At 37.6% G+C, this 21,397-nt stretch overlaps 1 protein-coding gene across 1 annotated transcript in view; it reads right to left on the reverse strand.

Moving 5' to 3' along the window:
• UPF2 (UPF2 regulator of nonsense mediated mRNA decay) overlaps positions 1–21,397 on the reverse strand; it is a 69,793-nt gene that overhangs the window by 27,672 nt on the left and 20,724 nt on the right. Inside the window, 8 exon segments of the mRNA XM_086610119.1 lie at positions 109–384; positions 1,019–1,222; positions 1,758–1,943; positions 7,849–7,965; positions 8,844–8,957; positions 10,242–10,350; positions 17,029–17,114; positions 17,636–17,739. Of these exon segments, the coding sequence (XP_086466245.1) occupies positions 109–384; positions 1,019–1,222; positions 1,758–1,943; positions 7,849–7,965; positions 8,844–8,957; positions 10,242–10,350; positions 17,029–17,114; positions 17,636–17,739 (1,196 nt within the window).

Raw genomic sequence — 21,397 nt, forward strand, 5'->3', positions numbered from 1 at the left:
TCTAAAAATTATAGTGCTAGAGATCAATGAGAAAAATATGTAACACTCTCACCTACATTAATTTGTTAAAGAAATCTACAGAAATACATAAAATTTAGTTTAGAATACCTGAAAATATACAAGGAAGCAATCAAGTTTTCGTTTGCTGGATCCTCTGTCAAAATATTGCCCACAGGTATCGAGGATTGTACAGACTAGTCGGATTCTGAAGAGATGCTCTGGAGGATCCAGTGGACTAGGACTACCATCAGGGTTCACACCAAACGATGTGAAAGAATAAAGAGTTCGAAATATTACCGCTGATTCCACCATTCGATAATTGTAAAGCTCCCCCAAAAACTTGGCACTGCTGATCCGTCGCTGGTTAAACTTTGGTTGGTTAACCTGTATCAAAACCCAACAACAACAACAAATCACTTCATCATGCAGATGAAATAGAATCTTTGTAAAAGCTCGTGGGTTTTTTTGAGTTTTTATTTACTTTTAAATTGATGTAATTCATTACAATAAAAATGGTTATTTATGGCTACATACATTATGCAAAATTAAACATTAAAAAGTGCTGAAGGTATTTATGAAAGCTGGTCAACTAGTAGTTATTATAAAGTTCAGATACATTTAACATGTTGTACCTTAAATCTATGACGACTTCATTGCCCGGAGAATTCCTGTAACTATAACCCCTATAAAAATATGGACTAGTCTCCAAAGTTTCCTGAAGTTGCATGAATCTGACTACAAGAATAAATCATATCGCCTTACTATAATAATGGGGACAAAATAACTGTCCTAGTGATCTTTGCAGTTGTTTGGTTTTTTTTTTTTTTTGGGGGGTGGGGGTGGGGGGTGGGGTTAAATTTAAATAAATCTACACAAAGCAAACAACTGAGATGGGTAGAAAAGTCATCAGACGAAAATCCAGACTCTAAGGATTCTTTTCTTTAAGCACGACTATTTTATTGTTTTCCTTTCAAAAGAAGTAAATGAGCATGGCTTAATAAAAATGTTGGTTGTTTACCTCCATTCCTAGTCGAATATCCTCTAGCACTCCATCCACAACATGGATTCCAACATCTTCCTGGTAAAGGACCAACCCTGCTAAGAGGTTGGCTACACAGTGAATACTATTATATTTCACATTCCAGATGTTGATCATACAGCATATAACATAGTCTTTTACTTCTGCATCCTGCCAAGGCAGCTTGCGCATCTGTCTCAGGACCTAAACCAAGTTTTAAGACAAGCTTAACATTTTAGTAGGCAAAATAGCAAGGTTTTCACTGTCATTCCATTTCCTCTCTCTCGCAGTTGGGATGAAATCCCTGAAGCATCTGCAAGCCAGCTCACTCTCTTTTTCAAGCATCCTCCAGATCTGCAGTATACACAGAAAACTTCATAGATGCAACCCAACTGCTGTCCTGTAACTACTAATAAAGCTGTCCAAATCTGTTCCATCATTCCTTCCTCAAAGTCTGTATTTAACTGCAGCCTTTTACTCTGAATGTAAAATATTTAGTACAAAGGTTCTTAATTTCATTCTCTATTTGTTCAGCACTTAATGACTGTGAGGAATGCAGGTCGGGAGCTTCCATGCATTACAATAAAAGAAATGAAACTACCTTAACAATCAGACATACAAAAACAATCCCTCTTCCTTGCAATTAAAAAAAAACAAAACAAACCTCCCCAAGCCCTTTGAAAGTTAACACTACATCACTTCCAGTAAAATCTGTAACAAAGATTTCAAAAGCATTTACTTTCTCTGTGGTGACCTTGGAGAGATCCTTGTAAAGAAGTTTACGAATATATTCCTGCAAAGGAGGACGTTTTTTCTTCACAGTTTTTTCAGCTGGAGGAGGATTACAGTAGTAATAGGCATTTTCTACCATTGTAACATAGCGTGCATCTAGATGCATTGCTTGTTTTTTTCTCATCATTTGTTCCTGGAAATAAATGCAAAAAATCAGTTAAAGATGTTGACATACTACATTCTCAAGCCAAAGGCATTTACAGTAAAGTTTAAGACAAAGGAAACATGGAAGGTAGTAGAAAAGGAAGTTAAAAGCTTGGGTAGAGACAAGAAAGGACAAAGCATATAGATGGTTCTGTGTTGCTATTTCCAAGGTAATTTTTCTTGATAATCCCTATTTTTATAATGGTTTACCTGTGGTAAAGAAAGTTTCAGGGAAGTATTTAAAGTTTAACTTGAAATCTAAATGTTACTGTTTAGATAAATGATTAATAAGATTATTAGCCACCCCAGAAAGTTTATATTGATGGTTTCACATCAATTTTCAACAGTTTAGGCAATGACATTCTTCTTACTACATTTCTCCATTGTTGCTGTTTCCCCAAGCAGAATAGACTACAAGGAAAACAGCACCTACCATAAAAGCGTATTTAGGAAAAATCAGACAATTTAAAGGTTACTACATCAACATTAATCACTGTGCTTAATATTCAGGATTGTCCTAATTTTCCTCATTGAATACAATCTTTTTTACATACCTAATTTTGGATACGTACTTCATAAGAAGTACAAGAAAGATTTATTTTCTTGCTTTTGAAAATTTCTTGGATCTAAAAATTCTGTACAAGAACAAAAGTAGCAGTTCTAAGCTGCTGATTTTTACAGTTAAATATGAGGATGAGCTTAATTCCAATACAAAACATTTTTTAATATGCATCTGTGTGTTTATATGAATATAGATGTGTAATTCTAGAAGATGCATGTAAATCTTGTGATCCCATACATTCTAAATCATAGAACGGTTTGGGTTGGAAGGGACCTCAAAGATCATCCAGTTCCAACCCCCCTGCCATGGGCAGGGACACCCTCCACTACACCAGGTTGCCCAAAGCCTCATCCAACCTGGCCTTGAACACTTCCAGGGATGGGGCATCTACAACTTCTCTGGGCAACCTGTTCCACTGCCTCACCACTCTCTGAGTGAAAAATTTCTTCCTTATATCTAATCTAAATCTCCCCTCTTTCAGTAAATCATTCTAAAGTGGTTCAACAGGAGAAGAAAATGGTGGTTTCCGTTCAACTGAAACAAACATACTCAAACAGCTCCTTAACCTTGAGCTAGTTCAATTCTGTAACACAGTAACCCAACAAATAACATAATTTTCCTCCTAAATTGCATAGGTCCATTGCCGGGAGGTATCAATCCGACACCAACCCTAAGGCATTTCATTTTTAACCTTTTCCATGACACAAATGGCCTCCCCTTTGATTCCCTAACTAAGACTGTTCCTTTCCAAATGGGAAATTGCTGTAAAGTAGCAGCAAATCTACCTACAGATGCTTAAAAGACACACAGCACTTTCAACAATTGAGTACATCAATTGTTTTATGTGGGGAAAAACCACTTACAGTAGAAAGTTCCAAAACCTTACCATGTCACGTAGTACCTTTTTATTTATTACCGTGACACATATAGCTTTGTAAATTGTTCACCTTTTCTAGATGCATCAGGAGAAAAATATATCTTTGCTGTCTTCATGATATTTATCATGTTTTACTATGAACTGGAAACAAAGTAGGGCAAAGTAAAAAATAACAGAGAAAATGGTATAAGGGCTTGCAAACAAAATTTAAAAAATGCTAAAACTACATAATTAGTGTATTTTTCTGTTATAAAAAGTTGCACATTATTCTGTAAATAATAGGTTATAATTAAAATGTTTCTTCCCAGAAAAGACAATATGCACTACCCCAAGTCTCAAAAATCACTGTAATTTATCATTTTTTGAGCAATCCCAAGCACGTATTCTAGCTTTATGTGGATGGTATTAGTCTTAATCTCTATTAAAAGTCATCACCATTTTACACAACTATGTGTGTTTCAACCTTTTCTCATTTAAGGCATCAAGTCAGATGGCAAGGCAGGAAAGAGAAACCATAACAACACACTGCCTACAATACCAAAAACCTTGACACATTTCAGAAGAAAAGCAAGACCTGTAAGTGTAAAGCACTTGAAGCTAATTAACTACTAGGTCTTTGTTTTACTAGGCTAAAATGAAAAACTACAAAGGTAAAGCACTGCATTTGAAGACTAGGCTTCTGTTTTCCCTTTGATAAAGGGAGATCACAACCAACATTAAAATGCCCAAGCTGAAATAATAAAAGGTTGGGTTTTTTTCTTGGTGAGTAACAAAACCTCTCTGCACACAGCATATACTGCAAATCCATTCCAAAAGAAAATCTGGTGAGAATCAGGAGGTGCTCTTACAGTTAACAGTCTTGCTCCTGCCTACCTCAATTCCAAAAACTGGTAACACCAATTTGCATTCTGAGAAATAGAATCGGTTTCTGCAAAGCAGCACAAAAAATTAAGAGTATAGTCACCATGTAAAACCTAACGGGCAGAAAAAGCCCAATTCAGAGAAGCATTTCAGAATGACTGACAGTTAAATTATCAGGTTGTAATAAGACACTGAAACTGTTCAGTGTCTCCTTCCCTTTACTACCTACGCTTTTCTGCCCTTCTACTTGTTCCAACAGTTCAAAACTAAAATTTTAAATTTCTTGGAAGCATACTATTGTTACAGTGAATAAACACAATCTAATTCCAACTACGAGTAATTATTTTGTCACAGTCTCTTTCTGTACAAACAATGTTCTCCCATAGTTTCGGCTCCATCTATAAAAGGAGTCACTGTGTAGCTTAAGTTATATATGTTTATAAATAAAAGTAATCTTGCCTTAAAGCTTAAAAAGACAATTTGATATAATTGTCTGAGGTAAAAGGATTAAAAATGCATTAGAAGGCTTTTAATACCAAAACTTCAAATATTCTTTTAACAAGACCACAACACCATAATACAAGAATTTGATATTTTAACATGATTACTTTACAGAAACATAGATCAAGATAATGCTGATCTTCCTTCCAGAGCGCCAATTCAAATAATCCAATTCAAATAACCCATTTATCAGACCAATCTTACAGCCAAGCTAGTTTTACATTAATATTTTAAATTATATAAAGAACATTGAATTTAAAAGACTTGCCAAGAAGAACGATTAACAGAAAGTCATTGCCCTGATAAAAGAAGGACCTTTAAATAAATTTGCAAAACATGACAGTAGTTCCACAAAACCAGAATGTGATCATTAAATGTTTCTCTAGAATAAGTCTATAAGTTTGTGGCACTCTTACAGAATGCTCTACTTATTAATTTTCCTTTAATTACTTTTAAAATCCATTCTTAACTATGACTTTCTTCCACACCAGCACAAAGCAATAGAGTCTTTAATAGGAGATATACAGCCTGTTTGGCGTTGCATTACATAATATATTGCCAGCACTAAAGATTGAGACCCATAATTATTTGGAAGATCAACAGGTCTTAATTCTACCCATAAGAGTCATTGATAAGATCAGCTTTACATTTACTTACATTTTTACCATTAGATCCCAATTAGCTTGCTTTGGGAATAATCTTTTCTACAGTTCACACTAACTGATACTGTAAGACTATGATCCAATTTGCAGAATACTATTTAAGTGAAAATTAATCTCCACAGTTTCTACAGGGCAACATTAGAAGACGCAGCTATTAAGATGACTGTAGGATATAAATCTATTTAGCCTATTTTACATCTTAATCATTAGATATTCTGTACTTACATTCCACCTCCATCTTCTCCTGGTTCCTCAATGCATAAGAAAAGACTACTTATCTGAAACCTTTACGCCTCGGTTATTGAAACAACATTTGTGGTTTGTCTTACACTTCACAGTTAAGTCATGTTTAGCATTCACGCAGATTTCAGCAATATAGCTAATAAGCAGCATTTTTGTAGTGCATGAGACTTAAAGCAGTCAGCTAGGAAAAGTAGCTCTGGTAAAGGTATTTAATTTTTCCTGACTTCCAAAATTATTAACTGCCAAAAAATTGGTAGCAGTAAGTAAAGCATCTTTTAAAGTATGGAACAGCATTTTCAGGGGAAAAATACTCAATAATGGAAAGGAACATATTAAACAACAAAACACATCATCTGGCAAATCTTTAGAAAGCTCAGATATTCAAACCTTTCAAGATACAAAGTGCTCTGCAACAAAAAGTACGAGGCAAGAACTTGCAGTTAATTTGTCTCTCTCTTTCCTCTGACTGCACCACCAAAACAAACGCTAAGACATTCAGAGTAGTTCAGAAAGAAACAGCGTTTTGTGGAAAAGAAACTGTACAACATACCAGGTATGCAACAACTGTTTCTCCATTAACTCTGTAGAATAAGGAAGGAGGCTATGGATTCAAGAGAAAGGCCTGTCAAGTGTAAGCCTGTGCTTTGATAAGAAAGGAGATAAACACAGAAAAGATAGGGATATTTCATAGCTTAAAAGCTGAGTCTCCAGAAAGAGATTCCAAACACTTTAATGGCTCTCTTCCAAACAACGTCCACTTCCCCCCTCAAACGCAACTACTTTTCTGTACTGCAGATACACGACTTCTGCCTGCAGCGCAGGGATTTGAGAGGAACACTCAAACATCTAGTCAGACTTCAATCTAGTCTTTCTTCAGTACGAGGGTGGTAAGACTTTGGAATAAATTGCCCAGAGAGGTTGTGGATGCCCCCTCTCCGGAAGTGTTCAAGGCCAGGTTGGACAGAGCCTTGAGTAGCCTGATCTAGTTGAGAGGCGTCCCTGCCCATGACCAGGAGGTTGGATTAGATGATCTCTGAGATCCCTTCCAGCCTATGCCATTCTATGATTCTATGATTCAAACACAACAACATGGTCTGTCAGTCAGTCTGTACCTGCTCAAGCTGCTTCCAATTTAACGCCATTTCCTACTGCTAGTGAAGAAGTGCTCCAAGGGCACACAATCATGTTTGACTCAGTTTCTTGCCTTGACACAGACTTTTTAGGATCATCTCTCAAGTCAGGAAACATTATTCAGGGCTCAAATTCATACATTAAAAAAGATCCAAAGCTAATCCTTGCTATTTTCAAATCTTTGCCAGTACTTATCTGGACTTCCAGATACCACACTTCTACTCTTATCCTAATTACCAATCTCTATTTCTAAAGCTCCTTCCTCTAGTTTCTTCATAAACTTGTTCTTCGAATTTAGAACGCCAGATCGTCATGCAGGGCACAAAACCCACCTCTTTCACAATTGTTTTCACCTCCAATTGAAATACCTTATCATCTCTAGTTCTAGTCACTACCATTTCTCCCCCTCAAGTAGTATATGAGGCATGTTCGGGCACAGCAACTATATTCTTTGAACCTCATCCTCTGTTTTTGCCCTATCTCTGAATTATTTGTAGTTCAAAAGCAATAACTTTGTGCTTCAAAAATTTAATTCTTTATTTGCATTTAAGTCATAAACAGATATATAGGTCAACTGGAGTTCTCCAGAATACTCTCAGAAGACTCTTCTCACAGGAGGTGCAATCTCAGAGCTGAGACAACACCAGACAAGCTACAAATAACAAGAAGATACAAGCCCACAGGACTACAAACAATGGCTGATAGTGCCAAAACAGCCTAGGATTTGAAAATAGTAACACCAGTCCATCTCAACCCCATTCCACAACGAGGAGGCAAGATTTCAGAAAAACTGATTCATTCTCCTCTCATACTTGTCTCTGTTTTTACTAAAAAAAAAAAAAAACAAACCCAAAACAACGTTACCCTCCCTGTGCATTTGAGATAAAATTTAATGAAAGTTTTAACTCACTAGTGCTTAAACATTGTAACTGACAATTAAGGTATTGGTCACAATCACCGTTATGGTCAGACAACATCACAAAGCCAGAAAATAAAAGTAGCAATTGGTTTAATTCAGTACATCACACCCTCCCCCATAAGATGAGTTTTCTCTTACCAAAAGAACACTGGTTCTTAAGTGAGACTCTGGTGATCTGAAGAGGAATCTTCCACAGGTTTCCAGCAGAGTACATGCCATTTCAATATGGTGATGAGAAAAGTCTGACAGAAGCATCTGATATATATTTATGTAAAAACACAGCACGTTAAACATCTTTTTCAACTGTAGAAAACAGTAAGTTACATCTACTAAACTTTTCACTATTGTGGTGTTCCATATTCTTTAAGAAAAAAGTGCAAATCTTTGCATTTTACAGTATTTTATGGCTGAGAGAAGAAAAATAATGAGTGAGGGTAATTTTTTAAGAATTCAGCTTCAATACGTAATGAGTCAATAAAGAAGAACTATTCCTAGAGGAAGTGATCTTAACCCATGTGAGTCTTCAACCACCTTTTATAGAAGGCACTTCTATTTTTTAAAACCTATTTTTAATTTGAGACTTTACATCAAAGACAAGTTTGAATGTTTATCAGCATGCAAATTCATATGACATGCCTAGAGATTAATGCTTTCCAAAGATTTATTTTGTTCCTCAAACAAAAGCACCCACTAAGATGGCATATAAGCCTCTCCTTGCATCACTGAAAAGCTTTCTGCCTCTAACTCCTCTCCCTCACTGTTATTTTCTCTGTAAAAACAGTAATTGAAATCAATGTAATGAAAAGCTCACTTCCAGTTTTGAGGTGTATATATACAGCAGATGAACAAGTAGCAATGTCTAACATCGCTTTATAAAGAAAATTATTAGCAATTTCGTTATGTCCAAAGGTGGACGTTTATTTTATTATATTCTTACCATCACAAAACTAAAACACTCTAGCTTCTAGAGTAGGTATAAAAGCTTCCTCACGCTCCGCAGCAACAGACACCAGAGTTCAAAATATCATATGCAGTGAATTAATGGATCACATTAGCAATACATATATGAAGGGGAATAGGATGGGGATACATTATCAGTATATACAGCGGTACAGGACTATCAGAACACTAACCTTTAAACAGTGGAGAGTATCGTTTTTGGAAAACATCTTAAACTTGGTAAGCTCACCAATAAACCTCACAGTTTTATTCTTTGTTTCAATGTTGATCTGGTCCTTTTTTCTTACCTGAAAAAGAAAAAAGCATTTGTTGCTAGACTCTCGAAAATACGCCTCTCATAAACTACTTTCACCTAAACATGCTTAATAAGCTTGGAAATTCAGAAGTGTTTGATACTGGTTTGGTTCCTTACGCTCTATGTTTACCTGTCACTGGGTTTCCTAAAAGTCTCTCTACAACCTTGTTTCTTCGGAAGCTTTTGAGTTTCTTCCCCTTGCCCCTACAAAATACTTAAGTCCTCTAATATATCTACAGCTATAACCTGGCCACCTCCGTTTTGCTATGTTGAAGTAGTGGTTAAGAATTTTAGATTCTACGTTTTTAGAACCAACAAGTAGTTTCCATACGAATAGGACCACTGGTATAGTACCCAAGGAAATACTAAATATTGACAGCTTTTTCAAATCAGGTTTAATAAAGTGCAGACTTTTTTCTTCTCTTTTTTCTTTTAAAATCACTAACATTTAGCGTAACTTTACTGAGAAAGTACAAGTTTATCTCTATTTCTAAACGTCATCATGTTCAGCAAAACACCAAATTGTATTTTTCCACAACAGAAATAACTATCTGAAGTTAACTGTTGTCAGAAAAAGTTAAGACTTAAGTAAGCCTGAGTAATCCGAACACATTTTTACTGTCAATATTAGAATAAAGCAATTTTGAAACCTGTGCCATAAAATTCAGAAAACAGTGAAGGATTCATCACTGTGCACCATAACCAATTCTATTAAAAAACATACAAAAAAGGGGAGACAAATAACCTTGAAAAATGCATTTGTGAGGCACAGAAAATTTTGGTTGATGAAAATTGTAAAAAATAATTTCTTAGAATTAAGTGCTACATTACAATAGTGACGACTATATTACAACAGTAACCCTGTAGTAGGGCTCTGCTGTTAGACTAGGTCAGTTCTTATTTTAAATGTAAGTTATTAATTAACAGAAAACTCTTAACACTCACAGTTGGAGCATAGTTTCTAATTCTTGCAACTATTGTTGTACCTGTTATACAGTTCACTTTAACCACTGTTTAGCACTGGAAATTAAGGATGACACTACCAACAATACAACTTACGATGTATGTCTGTATATATATGCAAAAAAAAATTAAACATACAAATCTAGCATTCTAGAACAAATCTGCTCAAACAACAGAAAAATATTCTAAATTGAGTCATTAAATCTTGGAATTAGCATCTACAGGATACATCAAGTATTATTTTTTCCCCCAAAAGATGACAATTATCAGATGGGTTAATTGGAAGGCATAAAACTAAACCAACAAAACATACATGAAATCTGAAATCCCCTTTCAGCATTGAACAAAGATCCTCTGCCACATCAGACATACAGGGATGCAACGTGGCAACCAGCCTTGCATAGAACGGTAGCAAATCCAACCTGCAAACAAAGCAGATGATCAAACAGACTATTAATTTGTGTTATAGACAAAAATGTATTTATGCCTACAAGTATGGGCACCATTTTGCTTGTGAAAAGAATGAATGTGCACATCGTGACAGAACTACACACGTGCAATCTTACGGGCTCACACTACAGAACACAGGATCATTTAAAAGTAACAATACAAAAAGGTATGCTACCACATCCCATTGGAATCCTTCAAAGTTAATTTCCTTTCAAAACTACTGCCTTAGGTGAAATGCTAAACACCATCTTAAGTACGGAATACAATCTTCAAAAAATTACCAGATACAAGAAAAGTTCAGACCCCTCTCAAAACGCAAAATAAATCCTTACAGACAACTCCATTTGTTAGTGCGCTTTTTTTTTTCTGAGTAGCAGCAGAAATAACCAGGAAGGTAGGAACATCTTTATTTTTAAGGCAGTGAACTTCTAAATGAACGCAGCAGTGTTATTACATAAAACGATGCTCAGCAGATGCAACATGGCAACCCATTTCCTAAAGCTAAGCTAGTGCTCCCACAAATGGTAATATATCAAAATTTTCTAAGAATTTTCCTTATTTTCTCTTTCCTTGATTACATTCCTTCATATCCGTTTCATAGTGTCACGTGTTTCCCTTAGGGAATTTTAGAGGTCAATTTGTGTTTTCCTTAGTTTGTACTTTGTTTCTTTCCAAAGACTCTATCTATCTGGTTGTGACAATGGGATAAATGTCCCTAAACCTGGTTTGTGGCTTTGTGTAACAGGACACAGAATGTAACACAGCTGCTTTGCATAAATGTGCATGTATCACTTTTAAATGCAGAGAAATAACTGCACTCTTGAGTTTATGAGGGATTAAGGTTTTCTCTACTGCTAGGGAAAAAGAAAAAAAAAGAAAAAGAAAACAAGAAATGAAAAAAAAAAAAGATGCTGTTGAATAAAACATAAAAGCACATTCAATACATAGAGCTTGCCCTGGCACAAAGTAAAACTGGAAGCACATCAAGACAAAACCACCAAAATAAAGCATGCACGACTGCCTGCCCTTTCCTTTCTACTGCTATGTCACTAGAGCACATTTCCAAGATCTTTAATATCCCCTCACAGAAAAAGAGGAATAATTATGTATTTAATTTGTGGACTAGAAGTATCAGACTATACTACCTGAAAGAGGCATAGCTAAGTAGCCTCCTGATAATACATAAAACTCCTGGTGAAACTGCAGGTACCCCAGTTACCTATTTAACAGGTGTAATTTGCTCTTGTTAATCAATAACTGAAGCAGTAGTGATGTTTTTCAAGCTCGTTGGAACATCCAGTCAAGGATGACTACCCACAGCACATTACTACGATGTTATTAAGCCTTTAGCCATTAACTTTCAGGGAAGAGAAAGTCTCATTGCTTCACACACAAGCTAAACTAAAAAGGACTTTGGCTGAATGAGGGGGTCTGTTTTAACCGAGGTGATTTCTGCATGGCATCTCTTTTAAGACAAATAGTAGAAGGTTTTCTTCTGGTCTGAACAAGTATCTGCCTGCTGAGAGCTAATAATTTCATCTCTGTAAACTGAACATACCTGGGGGAAAATTAAAGTCTCAGAGTGCATTGTCGTTATTCCCTCGCAGAACACAAAAGGTTTCTTCATGAGGAAGAATACTAAGACTGGATATTTCTAAACAGGTGAAATATAATAAGGAAAAGCCTTGGGTCAATTACTGTGCAACTGGCAATCAGAGATGGAATCCCTTCCCTCTATCAGAGGGGAGGCAAAAATTCACGTTCAGAAGTGGAGAGATTGCAGTATCAGTGGCACCATCTACTGGTAACTGCATTAAGCCTAATTTAACTGGTTTTTGTTTTCTCCAAAAGCACTTTTTTCTTGAGAAGTGAGGCAGAAATTAACTAAAAACTCCCCAGTATTGCTTTCCCTTCCTGCTGTTCTACATTATGAAGCAAGATCCAGCATCAGGGATGGATGAGCCAGTTACTGACTGGAGCCTAATGTTAAACACCCTGAATATAAACTACCATGGCAAAAACCCGGCTACTTCTAACCATTGTCGTTTTGACCACACACCTTGGATTGAAATCTAGTCAGCTCTGGATCACATGGACTGCACTTCAGTGAAATATCTAAAAGCATATCTTTTTTTTTTTTGTAGAATTTCAAATGTTAGTTCATAGAAAAAAAAAAAAGAATAAATGCTTAATTAAAGTCCTAACTGCAATCTTCCATAGAATGGGTACACGCAAAATTTTATACCCAGAAAGAGCAAGGAGGCATTTGGACATTTATTAACTGGGATTCTACCAGGAAGACAGCTTAAAGAATGAAGCAACAGAGCAAAAACTCCTGCCTCACAAGCATAATCATAATCCAGATAAAAGCAGTGTATTCACTGGGCCTGAGCAGGTACGAAGCGCCAGCCACACTGCTCAGCGGGAAGAAAAGGATGCTGTGGAATTGGCATGTTCCCAGATAAGCACTTTTTGCTTTTGTTTCTCAGCTGTGGCACAAACTCCTTATCTCAAGCACATCCCTCGGTTTTAACCTCAAATGAAAGAGGCCACTGAAACGCTGATAAGTCAAGCTCAATGGAACAAGAGTGACCTTGCTACTTCGGATTCACAGGAGAAGCAGCTGAAAGAAGGCAGATATCCAGGGGTTTACGTATTTTAGTTAAGATGCTCATAACTATTTAACACTGAAGCAGCAGCTAACTTTAATTTTAAGAATAGCTAACGATGCTAAAAACTTCCATGTGATGAAAAACACATCTCTTGCTTAGTAAAGCTGCAACTTCATAGATCACCATAGAGGGGAACCACAAAAAATTCAGAAGCTACATCATCTCCTATTCGATATTTAGCATTTGCCTAGAACTGTTTAGAATTTAAGGCCTAAAAAGATATTTCAAACTTCTCATACTGAAGTAGAAGAAATTCAACAAAACTGCAGTATGCAATTAAATGTAAGTAATTATATGCATCTATACAGGAAGATAATTCACAGTTAGATAGCAGAGAATTACACATAAATGACCCCAAACTGCAAGCAGTATGGATTAAATCTCTGCACTGTCACTTTAGTGCAAACCATACAGTCCTGACTTAAAAGGCTAATATGTAGTTTTAAATCAATCCTCCAATGCAAATCTGAAAGCCGCCTGTGCACTAGCATTGAAAAATCTTTTTAAAAGGCTGTTCTGTTGGGTTGGAGCTTCAAATTGCAGCTGAAAACATCAATGAGATCCATTCATCAGTATTCAATAGAGCAGTGCAATGATGATGCATTCTAACACTCATCTACAGTTAGTCGAGGAAAAATTCTCCCTTTTTGTCAAATTAAGTCTTCTGTCTTGAAGAATCCTGCATTTGTCTCAATCTATCTAACCCCAGTGAGAATAAGCAAGGTCCCTGGCAACACTGCATAATGACTTTGACTTCGCAGTGTCTGCACTACTTCTCAAATACGAAACCAGTTTTGTACTTTCTTGGTAAAGCTGTTGTGCCTGCATATTTACTGAAACTGATCTCTCAAGAGAAGAAACAGAACTTACTTTGTTATTGAAATATCTTATTATGGCTGCTAACATAATAGCCAGACTTAGACAACATTATCTGACATGCCTGAAGACTAAACCCCTTTTGGAAAAATCAACTGCTTTATCTACATCCTATTCAGACACTGTTCTTCTGAACTTTTCACCAAAAAAACACCAAACAAACAAAACCAAAACAAACAGCAAACCAAAACAACCTCCTCAAGAACATAACCATGAGAAGCTTTCTTCTCCCAGGGTATCCTGGAGGGATATTGCAGAAACTTCTGGAACTAGTAAAAACTAGTATGCAATATCCATAACAGACGGTAAAGACATATCGTTAAGGCTCAGTGAAGACACACAAGAAGCAAAAAATATTGTTAACGCATAGTATAAAAAGTTTTGAAGTAGTGTGCTATACCATTTTCTAAACAAATTTGTAGCATTTTATAGTAACTGTTAGTACAGTGTGCCATATACACACATGGGAGTTTTTCCACAAGGACTGTAAATGTTCATTTCAAGACAGAAAGAAGAACTACTCCTTTACCACAGCAGTAATGAAGCTAATTAAATATTAGGATAGATTGTCTTTGAAAATCATCTGCACCTATGGGCAACTCAGCTGCTATTTTCATTGTAACTGTTTGTAGTTCAGAACGAGCAGCTCAGCCAACATCCTGTTTCTTCTGCTTAGTAGCCCAGAGATGGGCATCATTAACCACAGAATGGTTCGGGTTGGAGAGGACCTCAAAGATCATCTAGTTCCAATCCCCCTGCCATGGGCAGGGAAACCCTCCACTACACCAGGTTGCCCAAAGCCTCATCCAACCTGGCCCTGACATACAGGCAGATATGTACAACTGAACTTAAGATCTTACAGCTGCAAGCTGAAGTACTCATTAGTCCATTAGGTCTCAGAGCAGACAGCAGAAAAGAGGTATTAAGAACTGTACATGGAATATTAATATTTCTTAAGAATCATTACTATTTATAATTAAAAAACAACAGTGATCAGCCTAGCTGAATGCTTCAGAATTAGTTCCAACTATTAGAGAGTGGAACTATCACAAAGATAGCAGCTCCTTGAGCCAACCACACCATCTATTGAGGTCCTACAGAAAAATTAATCTTTTAAAATATATTATTATTTTTAAAACAAATTTATGGGATAATGGAACTACCATTGGGAAGACAACAAAGCAGTGGCAACGTGGAGACTACATACGTTTCTAGCAACTTACTGTGCTCCTAGTACAGCCTCATCAAAGACATCTCCTTTTTTAATACCACAATGCACTGGGAATTTAACTTTTGCTTTCATGACATCTGTGAAACCACACTGCTGAATTTTCAAGTCATCGTGTTGTTCTTGTTTAAAACTACCTCTTTTGCTGTGCATAATGTAAACAAGTTCCTGTTATCATCCAGTACACTTTAGTGGATTATGCAACGAAAATCATGCATCTCAAAAGAGGTTCCAAGAGTTAACAACCAATTTGAGCAATCTGGAATCTAGAGCACCAGGAAGAAACACAGGGCAGTGGTACAACTATTACTATACGTTCACAGACTAGCCAACCACCCACTTCCATTTTGAAAACAAACATGGAAAATTCTCTATTATGGTAGAGCTGGAGACAAAAGTCTGAGTTATCCTGCTGATTTACACCGCTATAAATGTTCTAAGCTGTGAGACAAAGTTCTTCTCAAATCGTGTTATGACCCATTTCATGACTACCAGCAGGCTAATAAGTAGAAATGTTATTTCCTCTACATCACAACCTTGAGCTGAAGAGCACCTTGTTACGTCTAACACAGAAGATACTCAGCTGCCTGCCTCCTCTGTCAGTAATTCATATTTCAGGCACAATGAGGCCTCTATCAAAGCCTCCAAAGACTGAGGTGTCAAAACCATAACCTTTAGAGAAAAGAATATGTAGGAGAATGAAAGATTATGTGCACTTCTAATTGCAAAACAAGTATCAACACAGAGCAGCGTTAACGCATACAGTCAAACAAACCAACCACTGGTTTATATACAGCTAAGAGAGCAGGGTTATTAACACAGCAGATGCTTATTACAGATGGGATGTAGAAACAGGCTTGAATTAAGGTTGAAAAAACAGTGCAAGAAGTGATTAAAAGTAAGTAAAACAAAATGCCAGTCTGTTTATTCAAAGCAGCAGTCTACACAAGTATTGAGACAAAACAGATACTCAAACCATGTTTTTTTCTGCCAGTGTTAAAAGTGAATGGAATCAAAGTGGTGTGAACTCCAACAGGAAGTCCAAGATGATGAAACATTTGAAACTAAAAGCAGCATCAAAACAACCACAGGAGAAATAGGGCAAGGTGGGGCAAGAAAAAGTGATGACTCCATAACTGCACCTATTTAAATTGCATCTATTTAAAATACAAGTTTAGCAGAGAAATATCTTATTCTTCCAATGAATTTAACATTTTTATTTTAATATTTGCAATCATTTTTGTAAGCAAAGCTCTTCCTGTAAGTGCAGGGACAAAGAGAGACAAGGAGAAACAGCAAAACTCTACATGGACAGAAGAGATCAAGGCTCAAACCCCTACACTTGCTTTATCTCAACTGGCCAGCCTAGAATCTGCTCTGTTCCAGAAGACACAAGACCATTATAATGACTATGTACTATATCACAATTAACATTTCACAAGAAATCCTCCTTCCTAAACTACATTGTGCTGTAACTATTCACCAGTTCTTAAATAAAAAACGTGCAAGTTCTCCTGAATGAAATATATCCTCCTTTTTTGACAGAAGGTAGGTTTTACCGTTGTTTTCATGGTTAAAAGAAAAAATCATGAAAAAAATCGCTATAAACACACAAGTACCAGAAAAGAGAAACTAATTATTAAAGAAATTTACACTGCTATGGCAAAATATTATGGTGAACTGCTTGATCATCAATCCTAAATATCTCTTTGGTGCTCTAGCCTAAATCACTCCGGAAGTACACATATGGAATAAACAAATGCAACTTGGAATATGCAGTGGTCTTCAGTAATTTAAACAGTTAAAAAAATATATACATGGGTTATGTTAAATAACCAAATGGTGGATCCACCTTGTTCCCCTTCAGTTCTTACCTTTGTCTAGGAACTATGAAAAGTGCTCGTACTAGTTTTCTTCTGTTGGCTTTTGTGTTCATATTCATGCAAAAATCCATCGCCGCCTACAAAGAGAAAAGTCAATGCAATATTTCACCTTTAATGCAGGTTTTTTATTTGAAGCAATACAGCATGCTTTTCAAAAGCATCTTTTACAGAGCTATTCCTGTTACACGCAGCTGCTTTAAAAACAACCATAGAGAAAAACCTTCATTTTTCTCTAACTGACATAGTTAGAAAACATGTCCAGTCATAGGAAAACAGGCTGATTCTTTGGATCAACACGAGGAAGAAAGCAGCTTTAGGTAGACGGGGAGTAATTTGCCAGGGAGTGATGAGAGGAAAAAAGGAAAAAAGCCAAGTCTACTTCTTAAACAAACTAACACGTAGGAAAACGGGCAGACAAAACCAGTACCACATGGTATTTGGGCAATGGCTGACTAAGTGAGGAAAATAAAACATTTCCTCCAGGTTAAAAATTAATTCAGCTACAGCCAGACTCCAAAGCTTCAAATCTTAATTTCTGATCAATCTGATCTAGCATTATAGCCTTTAAGAGTGGAAAAAGTGGAAACTATGACTGTACCTTGTCTATGAGGTCTCTGTTGACACAATTTGGAAGCTGCTGAAGAAAAGCATCTACTATAAGTTTTAAATGAGATCCAGTACTCGCTTCTTCATCCTCTTGTTCTAACAGAGTGAAATAAACAAGCAGCACACATCTTTGAGCTATGAAATAAAGTTACTTACTATCACATTCCCCAAACATAGCACATTTGTAGTGTTTAGTTGTTAAACATTCATTCACAGATTAAAAAAATATGACAAAGATGAAAATAAAATTTCATTTTTTAATACAAATAAAAGGTATTTCAGTGATGGTCTATGTCAACCTTTAAAACTTGTCTTCCTATTCATGAAGTTCCCTGCCTCTTAATTTATACTGTCAAGAGCAAGAACAAATATACATTCCTAGAAAACAGGGTAATTTCCTTAGGTGACCAAAGAAGGATCATGAGAAGGCCTGAACATGGGAGAGAATAATATAGAAAAAAACCCAAAGCAAAACACCTTAATGCAGTTGTGGATTCTACTTTTTACTGCCTGCAGGAGAAATAGAATTTTTCATCAAAAATGTCCATTAATGCCACTCTTTCATCTGGAATGTTCTCGACATCTTTTCACTTGAGGCTGTAAAAGCTAGAGGTCAACTTAATTCCTTCAGCTGTACAGAAACCGGAGCAGAGGACCATAAAGCGACAAGGACAGAAGGCTGATCACGTTGCAATCGCAAGGCAAGTGACAACTTGTTTTTCAAACAAATGCTTCCACATAATTTGCAACATAGGAAGCAGTGACAGTGACCTGTATCTAACCAATTGATCCAGTAACACCACTTAAGAAAAGACTGCAGGACAACTCTACCATTGAAATTCAGATTTTCTGACATCAGGTCTCACCAGATCAGTCCCCTCACAGTGACTCTTTGTCATGGTTTGATGTGGAGGGGGGGGTGGTTCTGGTGGCAGGAGAGGGATTTTGCTCCCTGCGACCTCCCCGGTTTTGGATCCGGGTTAGGCTTAGTTCTGGCCACCAGATCAGACTGCCATCCCCCTCGGGGTTGAGCCAATAGGGCGCCTCTGCGAATTGCCCTATTTAAGTCAGGACAAGGGAACCGGAAAAGGTGCTTCGCCCAGGATCGACCAGAGAAGGGAGGAGGGCACTGCCCCCGCTCCCTGGCTCCCGGCCGGGCGGCTGCCTGCGTCGGGCCGGCGCTGCCCACGGAGGATGGCGGCGGCGGAGCCAGCTGGGGAACTCGGGGGCACCCCACTCCCAGGGTGCCCACTGGGCTGAGTTCACCTGGAGAGGACTGAGATCTGAGAGAAACAGCTGCATCGACAGCAGGTCAGTGAGGATGGAGCGGGAGGAGGTGTGCCGGAGCCGAGTTTCCCCTGCGGCTGATGGTGAGATAGCAGGCTGCCCCCCTGCAACCAGGACGGCCTCGGTGGAGCAGCGACCCACTCGCAGCCCGTGGGGAGAAGATGCCTGAGCCCGAGGATGGTCGTGTTGGGGGCACGGCAAGGCAGAAAGGCATCTGGAGTCTTCGTGACGACCCACGCCGGAGCGAGTGGCTGCAGCTCCCTAAGTACCCGAGACTGTTGTATAGCCCACACCGGAGCAATCTGTGGGGAAGGATTGTTTCCAGTGGGCTGGACTCACGTTGGAGAAGTTTGTGGATTTTTCCTCGTGGGTAGGGGATCCATTGGAGCAGGGGAAAAGGGTGTAAGGACTCCTTCTCCTTTAAGAAAGAAGCAGCAGTAACAGCACGGAATGAACTGACCTGCACTCCCCCAGTCCCTGCCCCCTGTGCTGCTGGGGGGAGGAGGTAGAGCCGGGAGGAAAAGGAAGGTGGGGGGGGGAAGGTGTCGGTTTTAAGATCTGGTTTTGTTTCTTTCTGTCCTCTCAAGTAATCGGTTTTTATTTCCCTTTGTCCTTCTAAGTAATCATTAATAAACTGTTTTGCTTTGAGAAAAGCGCTGCCTGTTTTGCCCAGGACCATGGTTGGTGGGTGCTCCCTCTGTTCTTGCCTCAACCCTCAGTCCTTTTGTTTTTTTTTCTCTCCTCTCTACTTTATTGGAGAAGGAGAGACTGTGTGAGTTTTAGTTGCTGGATCAGCCTAAAACCACGACACTCTTTAATTGCAAAACATGTGGCATGCTTTAAAAAATTTCCAGATTATTAAATCCTAGAGAAGAATCTAATTTGCTCTGTAGCACAACATGATCCAAAACAGTGAGTTGTAACACAAATGCTTGGAAAGTACCCTTCCTTGGCCAAAGCAACACAAAAGAATACTGCTTCCTGAAAAAGGAACATGATGACATTTGGTTTCCTTTCAGTTTGAGGATATTCAGCTGTAACAAGAACACCCAAGAGGTATCTGAAAGCAGAACAGAGACAGACAGACTTCAAAAAGGTGAATACTGTGGTGATGAAACTGCACGCAAATAAAATAAACTACAAAACATCCAAGACTTGGAAAAGTCACTTTGTCTTTACAGGCTACACAGTAAGGTAAACTAGCCTAAAAGACTGAAGTTCCTACTTCAAGTTAGTGAAAGGCAAGCAGAAAACAAAGATGCTACACTGTAGGACTTTTTTCCTCGGTGTTTTTTTTGGAGACAGCTGGGGGCAGGGGTTGAGCTTAGGTAGAGAAACACTAAGAATTGTTCCAAGGAACACTGCCAGCTACCCCATCCTGAAGATGCTAGAGATTAAGGCAGATGACATTGCCTCCTCTCTTGGACAGGCAACTAGAAGTCAGAACAACAAGAGAGAAGGGTTCATTAAGAAAGGAGAAAAAAGAGAAGGAACATGTTCCAGACGCTCAGACAAAAGAGGACCATGAAGATTAAGGAACTCTTGACTCTCTCATCACCCATATACCCAAAGTTAGAGTTCACTAGGATGCATGCATATAGCTCATGCTCAATAGCTCAAATGAGCTCAAATCAGACATTTTTTACTACTAAATCTCATTTTAATGCATTTCTCCATGTAGATAATTACAGGCACACCTTTGTCTCCTTTTAGTTTCCCCCTTTTCCCTTATAGCCTTTAGTTGTCTCACCTCAGTCTTCTCTCAAACTGACTCAATGCTCTCAAAATAAATTAAAAAAATAAGTCTTCGACAATTCAGCCACTTTTCAAGACAATCTTCCAAGAGGACCTGCTATCACATTAAATTTTAACAGTTCCCAAATATATCTCTTCTTTCACTGGTCCTCTCCCTCACTGGAGAGCTACAGATATTCTCATGTTATATTTCTAGGTATTTCCTTCTCATCACAGCGTATGGATCCTTCCTAAGTGGAAAGGCATTTTTGTAATACTTGTAGTAGTTTTGGGACTTAAACCAGAAAATTCAGAATTTTACAGTGACAGGAAATGAAATGGTCAGAGCTTTCTTTTTTAAGGCAAACAACAATTCCAAGTATGTAATTCATGCAAAAAAAAAAATAGTTCATTTCTTGATCCTCTTGAGTTCCAGTCTTTCATCATCACCACATTTTAAAACTGTAAAATTTTTAAAAATTTACTACTAGTACTAACGTATAACAATTACAGTTAGACTATTTGTAATAGTCCATCTGGGTGCAGATCAAATTATGCAGTAAGATCATTGTAGGGACTGAAAGAAAAATTATTTTTATTTTTAAACACCTTTATATTTAACCAGAAATGCATACAATCCTGCAATTATCAGGGAGAAAGTATGAAAAGACCCTAAGCACTTTGTTCTGCAACAATCTTCTAATTCAGGAGCAGTTATTTGCCTCCCCCTCTC

This window comes from Tauraco erythrolophus, chromosome 4, assembly GCF_009769465.1.
Source record: "Tauraco erythrolophus isolate bTauEry1 chromosome 4, bTauEry1.pri, whole genome shotgun sequence".
Classification (NCBI taxonomy): Eukaryota; Metazoa; Chordata; class Aves; order Musophagiformes; family Musophagidae; genus Tauraco; species Tauraco erythrolophus.